This window comes from Impatiens glandulifera, chromosome 3 (assembly GCF_907164915.1).
Source record: "Impatiens glandulifera chromosome 3, dImpGla2.1, whole genome shotgun sequence".
NCBI classification, from domain to species: domain Eukaryota; kingdom Viridiplantae; phylum Streptophyta; class Magnoliopsida; order Ericales; family Balsaminaceae; genus Impatiens; species Impatiens glandulifera.
The window spans coordinates 24513196-24525719 of NC_061864.1; the positions used below are offsets into that span (position 1 = coordinate 24513196).

General features: G+C 29.1%; 1 protein-coding gene and 1 non-coding gene across 2 annotated transcripts; one reads left to right on the forward strand and one right to left on the reverse strand.

The window, feature by feature from the left end:
- Nucleotides 1-7343: 7343 nt before the first annotated feature.
- On the reverse strand, nt 7344-7414 carry TRNAG-GCC. The gene has a single exon. It is a non-coding gene; the product is annotated as a tRNA-Gly (tRNA).
- Nucleotides 7415-10245: 2831 nt separating this feature from the next.
- On the forward strand, nt 10246-11738 carry LOC124932440 (transcription factor BEE 3-like). Its single transcript, XM_047473067.1, has 6 exons — nt 10246-10609; nt 10706-10816; nt 10917-10982; nt 11092-11160; nt 11248-11328; nt 11411-11738. The coding sequence occupies exons 1-6, from the start codon at nt 10286-10288 to the stop codon at nt 11549-11551; spliced, it is 792 nt and encodes a 263-aa protein (XP_047329023.1). The 5' UTR covers nt 10246-10285; the 3' UTR covers nt 11552-11738.
- The last annotated feature ends 786 nt before the right edge of the window (nt 11739-12524 follow it).

A 12524-nucleotide genomic window follows, 5' to 3' on the forward strand; every position in this document is an offset into this window, starting at 1 on the left:
CTCATTCCACATTTTATTCACTTCGGTAAAACAAATTATCTTCTCACATATTTTAATAGATAATTTTCCGAAAAAACTCTCATCTCATCTCATTACCTTACCCTTTCACTTTTTTCAATCAAATATTTTATTCATATTTTTTAACATTTAGCATTGTAACCTCACACTTTGGTCAAAAACATTTATACATATTTTTAACCATTTTCAATTAATATTGGTCTATTATCCCTAGGCAAACCACATCCCAATCACACTTAGTTAAAATGTTGTACTTATTTTGTTAGGCTATAAATTTGAAACATACCTATAGCATTTTTAATTTTACTTTTAACCGTTGTAAGTTTATGGGCGGGTCAACCCACAATCCGACCTAAGTATCCATTTACTCTCACATATATATCCAAATTAATAATTGCTCTCGACCCGGCAATTCGGACACGTTGAAATTAAGCATTATTATTATATATATATAAATTAGTTGGCTAAAAAGTTGAACTTATATTGTTAAAACATCCTGCGTTCATCAAATTTGGTGTTATTTAAAATATAAAGTCTTATTAGTCTAATATATTTAGGGATTGTACTTATTTTGTTATGTTGCAAGTTCGAAACATACATATAGCATTTTTAATTTTATTTTTAACCGATTTAAGTTTATGGGTGGGTCAACCCACAATCCGACTCAAGTATTCATTTACTCTCACATATATATCCAAATAATCACAACTTTCGACCCAACAATCCAAACACTTTGAAATTAAGTATCATTTTATTTATATATATATATATATATATATATATATATATATATATATATATATATATATATATATATATATATATATATATATATATATATATATATATAAATTCTCTCAATTTTTAGTAAGTAAGTACTTAAAAGCAAGAAATTCATCCAACAGATAAATGTTGTTAATTCCTCTTTCAGTTGCTAAAAATTTATAAGTTTACAAGTCATCCAATAAACATTTATCTTCATGAAATATAAATATGATTTTGTTATATTTTAACAACTTAGTTACTCATAATAAATTATGTTTAAAATTTGGAGCAAGAAGTACATCTCTTAACATAATGTCATAGTTTAATAAAATAGTTCATGTTTCATGAATAATTTTGATACAGTTGTTAGATAAATATAGTTTCATAGGACTGTAGAGTTTTTTTTAAATCATCATCAAAGTTTATTATATCATAGATGACTATGCACCCGTGATCCGTAATCCACAATCATATTTTGTTATTTACAATGTTGTTTAACTTATTCAAACTCATACTATAGAATTTATGATTTGAATTAGAATTTTTGATATACCTAATAGTACGAACGGTTTTTTCAAGGTTTTCCAATAAGATTTGAATAGGTTGAATTCTTTTATTGATGGATTGTTTTCATCTTGATCCATATGAGCATTCACAGTTGCATGTGAATGACTTTGTCGAGTGTTTCACATTTTGTCCTTCAGTTGTTTCCACCATTTATGATAGCCGACCAGTTTGAAATAGTCATCCTTGAAGTGACATTTAATTTTACAATGAGCAATGATTACATACCATGTTCTTCTTCTTGTCCATAGCTATCTACTTATAATATTGAAAATTTCTTGCCTTTTGAGTTGATTTTGTTAGTTCATTGTTCATAGAAGAATGTGAATTGTGATAAGGAAGGTTCACCCACCCCTCTATTTTTCTCAATTTTCAAAATATAGTGAAAGCCTTATGCACTATTGGAAATGATCATTGTTAAGGATATGATCTTTAATGTTATCATAAGCCTTCAGTCCAAGCAAAAAATGAAGTAATTTCGCATATACATCGATTCAAACAAATTTCATAATCGCTCGACAACCATAATAGTTCACATCACTTCCAACACATTCACATTTTAAATCCAGCTCCTCCCAATATAGCCTTATTTTGGAATAATATTTCTCAGAAGAGAGATTACCTTGTTGTACAGTGGAGATGTCACGAGCTATGTTATATTGCGTCGGTCTATTATTTTCTTCATAGAGCACTTTAACTTCTTACCACAAGTTCTGCGTAGTCATGATTCCTTCGAAATTTGTCATAATTGTTTTTGAAATCGTTTTCAGATTCCAGGAGCGGACCATGACGTAAACCACCATCCACTACGTAGCTCAATCTTCATCTCCGGGCTTGACACAAATTCCATCAAGGAAACTTAGTTTGACCTTAGCTCAAGCGACAAATTTATACTCTTATTCCAAAGAAAATAGTTCGCTCTAGTCAAGATGATGGCGCAGTGGATAGTATTTCAATTATCTGCTCCATTCAAACGTTGTATTTTTCTTCGTTGATATGATTTTGTTCGCATTTTCATTCATGATTAGTGATTTGGTGCTTGAGCTTGTCATTGGAGTTGAGTGAATAATAAATGGTTGCTCATACCATGAACGATGAAAATATTACTCTTCGTTGATGATCGGAACTTCGTCGGAACAAAAATGCGATTGAAATGAAGAACAAAACAAAGAATTAAAAACCGTTTCTAATCGAAAAAGAACTGACTATTTTATTAGAGCATTTTAACATTTATATAAATGAACAAATATACAAATAAGCTTTTAATCTTTTTTTCTTTTTATTATATATTTTTGTCTAAACTATAAAATTCATACTTTTTTCTTAACTGAAATAACTAATTTTGATTTGATTCTTGATATATTATGGGTTGATTATAGAGTTGTGATATATTATAAACTGATTTATTAAGGGTAGATATAGAGTCATATATACTATAAAGGTCAGAATTACAAAATAAGGCTTCTTATTAAGTGCCAATTATAATTTCGGACCTCCTATTTAAAACCTTACAGATTTGGGGTTCACTTTACGAATTTATACAAATTAGGGCCTCTTGCTAACGGACATGGACATGGACATCCGTTAAAAAATAATTACGTGGCATTTATACTTATAAATAAATAAAAGGTGGCCTACACGTGGCCACTTAAATTTGTTTTTTTAATAATTGTTATTATCAAAAAAACATTATTCATTAAAACAAAACAAAAAATCCCTAAATCTTCTCAACAAAGCCCATATCTTCAATCTCTCTTCATCTTCTCCATTTTTTTCTATGTAAGTTGTCCGCCACTTTCCGTCCGCCGCCCGCCTCCGTCGTCGACCATTTATTTCTTTTATTATTCGCAAAGGTAAACCATCATCTCTTTCTTTCTTTGTTAAATCTCTTAACCGCAAAAAATCACATTGACGAATTCATGTTTAAACCTTAATTCTGTTTTGATCAATTCTCCCCTAATTTTATGATTCATGTTTGATTTTTCTCATTATTTCATGTTTATCTTTGATTAGGTCTTAATGAAAAAAATGAGAAAAATATATGATCAAGGAAAATAAAATCCTTCCCAAAAATCCATACAGTAAGGAAGAAACGAAGTTATAATTTTTAGTTATAATTTTTAGATTGTGATTTTGTAGATTAGACGCAGGTGTGATGCATTCAATTGATTTTACAAAAGAGATTGGATCCCCTTCTTAAATGTTTATACAAATTATTATTGAGATTCGTTCATCTTAATTCATATGATTTCATTAGTAGTCAAATATAGTTGTTTTGTTCCTCAAATCCCACTGTTTAAGATTTGATATTTCCCCAACAGTATTTATGATATGATTAATTCAAACTTCACCAAATTGGTTTGAATTGTTAAATGAATCTGGGCATTGTTCATTCTTTCTCTAAATGCTTCTATAATACCAATATTGTGTGAAGATTATACAAATTTAAAGAGGAAGTAAATCTAAAATTATTTTATCACCTCCATTTTAATCAAGAAATTTAAAGAGGGATCAAATTTTGGTGTAGGGTATAATTTACTTAGATCTAATATGTATATTTTTCAACCATATTTTGGGACTGCCCTGTCAAAACAATCCAAACAATAATTTAGAGATTGAATAAAGTATTTCGAGATACATATATTGTTGTAGTAAATAAATTATTAGTTGTATGGTCATAAATTCGGGAAAAATATGATTTCAGAAAGGATTTATAGTCAGTCTCTTTATTGTTTTTTGATTCACAATAAGACCTTATTCAAAAAATGTTTTATTTGATCATTCACTTTTGTTAATTCTGAAATTCTTTTTTTTTTCAGATATGTGAGATTAATACATTATGGACAAAAAAATGTGATGTTCATTACAGATATTGATGAATTGTTTTTTTGGGATTTGGTAGAGTTTACTAAATTATTGGGATATAGCGATCAGTCTCTCTTTAAGTTTTTGTATGGTGGGGTGATGGTGTTTTAAGCCGCTTCAATAGTGATCAACATGTGTTGAAGGTTATACAACTATTTAAGAGTTGTCTAGAGGTTACAATTCATCTTAACCATGTTAATGGGTCTGCTTTGAACCCAATACCCTTACAAGTTTTGACTGGTTTTGAAGATGAAGAAGAGACTGGTTTTGATGAAACGGGGGAAGAAGATAGAATGTCTCAAGATTTCGAAGAAAATTTTGAAGCTAATGTCGAAGAAGGGTTATTGATAAAGAGTTTGTAGATGAAGAGATTCCTGTAAAAACACATTTTGTTGCTGAAGAAGAGGGTGTTGATGAGAATCAATAAGTTCGATCTGAAGAAGAGATTCGTGTATAGGAACATTTTATTGCTGAAGAAGAGAGTGTTGATGAAAATCAACATAATGAAGAGGATCGATCTGAAGAGAATAGATTCGTGAAGATGGAAATGATAGTGAAGCGACTAAAGGTGATGAGTTATCCTAATATATTGATGAGAGCGATCCTAGTAGTTACATATGGGATGATAGTAATAGTGACTGAAAATTTTGATGAAGATGTGATATCTCATCAAACAAATCGACGACCTAGTGTAGTATATCGTACAATGCATTGTTAGTTAATGATTGATTTATGGTTGGGATGCATTTTTAAAACAAAAATCCATTAAAATTGCAATTACAGACTATGGTTGCGATTGTCGCGTGAGTCTATAATTGTTGAAACAATACTCTAATCGAATGAGGGTCATGTGTGCGACAAATGGTTGTTTATGGAATTATTTTGCTAGTAAAGACCAAACACAAAAGAGTTAGATCAGAAAAAATATCATATAGAGCAATGTTATTTAGACAATCATAATCGGTTGGTTACTGCCCGATATGTTGCCTTGAAATTTAGGGACCGGATTTTATCGCAATTAGATATCTCTGTGAGGACAATGCGACAATTATGTAAGGAGCAATTGAATTGTGATGTCACTTTGTCCCTTATGAGAAGAGCCAAAGATTTCGTATTGGAAGAAATTCAAGATAACAATATTAAGGAGTTTGCTGATTTGTGGAGGTATATTGCTGAGTTGAAAAAGAATAATGACACAAGTATATTTATCCTCCAAACCACCAAAGACGAATCAACTGGAGTGAATAAATTCAAATGATTTTACTCGTATTTTGAGGCTTTAAAACGTGAATGGTTGGTCGGTTGTAGACCCATTATCGGTTTTGATGGTGTTTCTTAAAAAGTAAGATCAAGGGAGAATTACTAACGGCAATTGGTAGAGATGCCAATGAGCACATAATCCCAATTGCATGGGCTGTTGTGGAATGAGAGAACTTATCAAGTTGGGAGTGGTTTTTTAAACTTCTAATTGAGGATCTTCAATTATGAGAAGGGTCCAACTTGATAATTATGTTTGACATGCACAGGGTATTTTAGTAACATTATATCTTTCTTAAATCATTGTATTGTATTATTTATGTTTGTATATGATCTTAATTTCTTTTCTTTTTTTGTAAGGATTGATTAAAGCTGTTGAAAATTTGTTACATAATGATGAACACAGATTTTGTTGTCGACATTGGTATGAAAACTGGGCCAGAGTTGGATACATAGGAGGGGACACAATATAGAAGCAACATACACACAATTTTTTTTATTGTCAATCCACAACATACAATTTCAGCCTACAAACACAAATACATATATCTTCCATTTCTTCTCTTTTCTTTCTTTAGACTTCATTGCTTCAATCTCTTCTTCCAATTGTTGAATCTTGACAAAAAAAATTTATTAAAAGAAGCAAGAAGATTGTTAAGCCATAATAACAATAAACATTCGACATACAACTTTGAAAGGGACCTTGGGAAGAAGACATTATAAATCTGGAAATAACAGTTTAGGGTTTAAACATGAATTTGTTAATGTGATCTTTTGCGGTTAAGAGATTGAACAAATGAAGAAAGAGACGAGGGTTTATCTTTACGGATTCTGGAAGAAAGGAATGGTCGACGGCGGAGGTGGGCGGCAGGCGACGGACGACTTACTGTGAAAGAATGGAGAAGATGAAGAGAGATGGAAGATAGTCGTGCTGTGTGAGAGAACATTTAGGGTTTTTTTTGTTTTATTGTAATGAATAATTTTTTAGGATAATAACAATTATTAAAAAAAATAAGTGGCCACGTGTAGGCCACCTGTATTTATTTATTTATAAATATAAATGTCACATAATTTATTTTTAACGGACATATATGTCTGTTAGTGAGAGGACTTATTTTGTACCAAAAAATTGACTATTTTCAAAGATGTTCCTAAAGGGCCCAACGAAATTCTAATTGGATTGACAATAAAAGCCCCAATTTGTGAGGTTTTAAATAGGAGGTCCGAAATTGCAATTGATACTCAATAAGAAGCCTCAATTATTGATAATTTTGGTCATACTATAAACAGTCAATGATTACAATCTATAAACTGATCTATTTTAGTCGGATTCATGTGTGTTTTAAGTATTAATTGAACAATAACATTTGATTTTTTTACACCAATTCTTGTCATCAACTAAGTTTTACAAACTAAAAAAAACTAATCATCATATTTTTCTAGCTAGGGGATGGAAAAGTAACCAAACAATATATTTCAAAGTGTTTCATTTAACATTATCTATATTTTTTCATCCTTTTCACAATCTATATTACATAGAAGACTTACCTCTATTATGCTTTGATCTAATGTTAATGTTTTTGACAAATAAAAAAAAGTTACAAAAATGTGATGTTCATGTTTTAGACAAATAAAAATCATATTTTTCTAGCTAGGGGATGGAAAAGTAACCAAACAATATATTTCAAAGTGTTTCATTTAACATTATCTATATTTTCTCATCCTTTTCACAATCTATATTACATAGAACTATTATGCTTTGATCTAATGTTAATGTTTTTGACAAATAAAAAAAAAGTTACAAAAATGTGATGTTCATGTTTTAGACAAATAAAAAAAAGTTAAAAAAATTTGAAGAACTCATTCTTCATAAATGCACCAGCCGGGAATTGAACCCGGGTCTGTACCGTGGCAGGGTACTATTCTACCACTAGACCACTGGTGCTTGTTGATAAATTTTAACATATAATTTTAAATCTCTTTATAATATTAAATAAATACAAGTTTCAGAACACAGAGATTAATCAATTCTCCACATATTATTTTTAAAATTCATAAAAGGGGACCATAATAATAAGCGAATAGTGTTCCCAGGTCATATCCATACGTTATATCTTCAAAATCAAAATCCAGTTGATTCTTTTTCTCCAGCCATCTAAGACAATGTCTTTTGCATGATCTTCCCAATGATTCTTTCAAGTCCCATAATACAAAATTGTCTCTAAAGATGAGTTTATTGTATTAAAAGGTTATTATACTTTGATTGTATTCCCAACTCTTATGATAGTGAAGCTTGAATTGGACGTAAAGTCTCGTGATTTTTACTTTTTGATTTGAGTAGGTTTTCCAGGTAAAAATATCATGTGTGCATTGTGTTATTTATTTTCTCTTTTACTTGTTTTATTCGCTCCTAAGTTTTTTAATCAAGTAGAAAATATAATATCCGTTTTTCCCAACATTTATCTTGGTACACTCACCAAATGTTAGAACTAATCCACCCTTCAAATTATGAATATTAGCAGAACATGTACAACTTCAAATGAAAGTGGAAACAACTAACAAGTCAAATAATTTTCATTGATTTACATCCACAAACAAATTGTCCCTTATAACTTTAGCAAATGAAAATTTGACCACTATTTAAAGCGCAGAAGTTAAAAAAAAATTAATCTAGAAACAGTGTTATAGAAGCTATTAGTCTGCTCGACATAACCAACAATATGACCATTCTTCAAGAAATTAATATTCTTGGCATTGAAATGGCAAAATTAATAGTAGAAATTGTAACACAAGTCTTACAAAATATTATAAATAAGTCTTGTTAGTGTTGCGTTGATAGAAAGAGGGAAGAATAAGATAAATGGTTTATCTTTAAATTTAAAAAGAACTCAAAATAATATTTTGTATTTTTTAATAAAAAAAAACTAGTTGTAATGGCACGAAAATATGTTGCCTGTCTAGCTGTAAAAAAAAAAAAAAGTTAACAATGTTGATATTAAAGGAGTAAAATCAAATAAAGTTAGATGGACGAGGAGTTTTATCAAATAAATTAGTGTATTGAGATATATTTCAAACAAAATAGAATGTAAAGAGCAAAATACTTATTATTCCATATTTTAACGTTAAAATGAATAAAAATAAATTAATTTATTTAGTTAATTATCTTATTTATAAATATTCAAAAATATATTTCGCTCAAAATTTGAACTTTTGACCATAACACAGTTTATAAAAAAAAAAAATTATATATATATATTATAAAATTTTAATATAAAATATAAAAATTAAATATCATACCTTTTTCAAATTTTAAAATATAAACTTAGTCCGTTAAAATGTTATAGTTAGATTCTTAAGTAATAAGTTTAAACTTACTTATTTATATTATTTTTATTTATTTTATATATATATATATATATATAATTTAATGATTTCAAATTTTATGGACGTATTAATCGCGAATTGAAAATTATCATTAATACATATTTTCGGTTAGATTTGAAGATCGGTACGAGACATGTACATATCATCATTTCCACTCCGAATTCCGGTCAACATATTTTGAGTTTTTTTCGATCTTTCGTCAAAATGGGAAAAAACTGCACCGACCAGTTCGGTTCGAATCAATTACCGCACCAATTGGTTCGGATTTAATAAACTAGAATAATATACTACTAAGATATATAAACATCACACATTTACACGACATCAGAATACTAGAAGAATCTTCGTCATAAGAAAAATAAAACGAAAAATATAATAATAAAAAGAATGCATCCTTTAATGAGAAGTGATCCCACTCTCACATACTTCCAATTATAAAACAAGCACAACAGTTAATAAATACATTGGGTATGCATATTAATACATTGGGCCCATCTAATTGGATATATTTGGGCCCATCAAGGGAACATAATTACAGAACCTGGAATTTCCACGTGGCCTCTTCAAAGTGGTTCACTTTTTATCATTTCTTTTTAAATTTATTATTATTATTAAAAATTAAATATTTTTCTTCTATCCAAATAAAGAGTTACAAATTGGAGATATTTTTTAAAAGATGATTCATATATTAAAATATAAAATAATAATAATAAATTGATCATTAAACACAAAAACAAATATTATTAAAATTCAAAATAATTGATCAAAAAAAATTTTGGGATTAAATTCTCATTACTTTTATAATTTCTAATCCACGTTTTTCAGCCATCCTCGATAATCTCTAACAAATTTTAAACTTTGGTGGCCTCAATATAATATAAGAAATCTCAGTGAAAACGTCTCACAATATTTACAACACATACAATAACAACCAAGTATAAAAATTAATTTCTCATATTCTGATTATCATTAAAACTTCTCCATACTACCACAAATGGAAAGTCTCACCCAACCAAAATCCAAAATCGAAAGAGTTCTACGTATCAAACAACATATGTGTTTGTCTCATACTAAAAAAAAATATGTATTATTTCCCTTATATATCGCGTTGTTCATCAATTCACTCACCATATAAACGAGCCTAAAATGTGACTCACTCTTGAGGACAGTGATAAGTTTAATATATCTAATATTACTCATGGACATTGACCCATATGCTTTAACATTTTGTCATGGGAAGACAACATTCTAAAATAAACATATCCTATATAACAAAATAGTGGAAAATCATAATTTAAATATATATATTTAAAATAAGGAAAATTCTTATCCTCAAGGCTCTCTATATATATATTTAAATAACAAACAAATAAGAGAAAGAAAAGAAAAACATAAAGAAGAACATACACATCATCTCTCTTCTCTCTCCTCCATGGCCGGATTCATGTCAGACCGACCGTCTTTCTCTCTCCACGACATCGATTCAACAACCACTGCGCCGCCGGCGAACCCATTCTCCGATATCCTCTTTAACCAATCTACCACCGCCATGGAGAATTCAACTCTCAACATTCAGAATCTGATGGGTACATTCCCATTCGATCATCATTTCCAAACATCCGTTTTCTCCAATTTTCCGATGGGTTCCCGGCCGCCGGAAAATCAAGAATTCAAGAAGAGGAGAGAGAGCAGCTCCGAAGAGTACTCATCTCCTCCACTGTCAGAGAACGACGAAAGATCAGCTAGGCAGAAAAATGTAATCTTTTTTTTTTTGTATAATTGATTAGAATTGTGATTTAATCCCCCATTAATCTGACCATTAGTTGATTTTTTTTTTTAAATTTTTTTTTAGGGTTCAAGAAGAGGGAAGAGGATGAAGATCATAGATAAGGACTCAAAAGATGTTGTGCATGTTAGAGCTAAAAGAGGCCAAGCTACTGATAGTCATAGTTTGGCAGAAAGGGTATTTGCCAAAATTTAATTTTAAGTTATTATTATTAAAATTATTATTGTATAATTATGAAGTTGTTTTTGAGACTAATTAAATATTTGTCATGGATTAGGTTAGAAGAGAAAAAATCAATGAGAGACTGAGGTGCTTACAAGATATTGTGCCAGGATGTTATAAAGTAAGAGACATTATTTAATTATTAATATATATATTTTTTAAATTAATAATATTATTATAATTACTATATATAGTTTATTAATTTCTAAACTGGGTTTATTGAATAACAGACTATGGGCATGGCTATGATGTTGGATGAGATAATTAATTATGTACAATCCTTGCAAAATCAGGTTGAGGTGAGTTAACAAAATTATATTAATTAATTTAAATATATATATACATTTGTAAGTCTAAATTAAACATTTGATTAATTGTTTTTTCAGTTTCTATCAATGAAAATGACAACAGCGAGTACATATTACGATTTCAACTCATTAGAGAACGATGTTTCCGAAGAAATGCAGGTAATGTGACAAATACAATACAAATTTGCGATGAAAAGATGTTAAGTTTCTTGTTATAAATGTTTTACCATATGTAATGCAGAGAGCAAAGGTAATTGATCAGGCACAAAAATTAGAGCAAAGAACTACCAAGCAAGGACATGAAGGTTTCCCCTCCACCCAACAGGGCCTGTTTGACTTTTGTTTTGGAAACTATCATACAAATCATCATACTCCAATATGACAATGAGAAGATGTTTCCTTCCCCAATCCAATTATAATTCCACACCAAACATGTCCCATCCCAATACCCATGATTTTAATTTGCTTAGCATTTTGGTTTGCTTCAATTTTACACTATCAATCCTCACAAATATGTGAAATTGATTATGAGATATTCATTATTTTTTTAAACTTAATATTTGTGCTAATGAAACGAGTTGTCGGGACTACCAAGCAAAAGAATATGAAATAATTATTTGTCTGATTTTAATATTTTATTTTTTAAGATTTCGACATTCCAATTGCATAATGTTTTTTTTGTTTGACATGAGGAATTGTTTGAGTTTGACACGCGAAAATCAATTTATTTGTAAAAAGACTAGTTTAATCAATTTTGAATGAATTCTCATCTTCGTTCAAAGCAAATGACATAATATATATATAGATGTCACACAATAAGGTGTTTTCACCAACATTAATATTATATATATAGTGCAATAATTAATATGAGCAATAATGTGTTATTTGTAAAAAAATTAGGAAATTTTGTTACATAATAATTAGTACCTCCTCTAATGTTAGGTGACTTAGATGCATGAATATTGCCTTTAGAGAATTCTAAACATGATGCTTTTTTAAGAATGAGTTTCTATTAACTCATTAGTTATAGATATGCATGTAAACAATATAAACAATATATCACTTGAACTGTATAATTGTAAAGTAATCAAATATTTAGAAAAATATTATTTGACCTATTTTCTAGTTTAACTAGTAAGTGTTTAATTAGTGTTATTACAATACTATATAGACTTTCACGACTTTTATTATAGGCTGAGTAATGTCTTCCTCTACTTTCTTTAATTATATTTGGTATGTTTCTTGATTTATATTGACTTTTGGGAATTCGTGATTAATGAACTGTTCTTAAATTCATCGAAATTGTTTTTGTAAGATATAAATTGATTACGAGGTTACTTTATTGTTATTTTTCT

What these genes read in the sequence shown, in the direction of transcription:
- LOC124932440 (XM_047473067.1), top strand. Translation starts at nt 10,286, where the DNA reads ATGGCCGGATTCATGTCAGACCGACCGTCTTTCTCTCTCCACGACATC. An exon ending in GTCATAGTTTGGCAGAAAGG is followed by an intron (nt 10,817 to 10,916) that starts GTATTTGCCAAA and finishes GTCATGGATTAG; the next exon opens with GTTAGAAGAGAAAAAATCAA. An exon ending in ATGTTTCCGAAGAAATGCAG is followed by an intron (nt 11,329 to 11,410) that starts GTAATGTGACAA and finishes TATGTAATGCAG; the next exon opens with AGAGCAAAGGTAATTGATCA.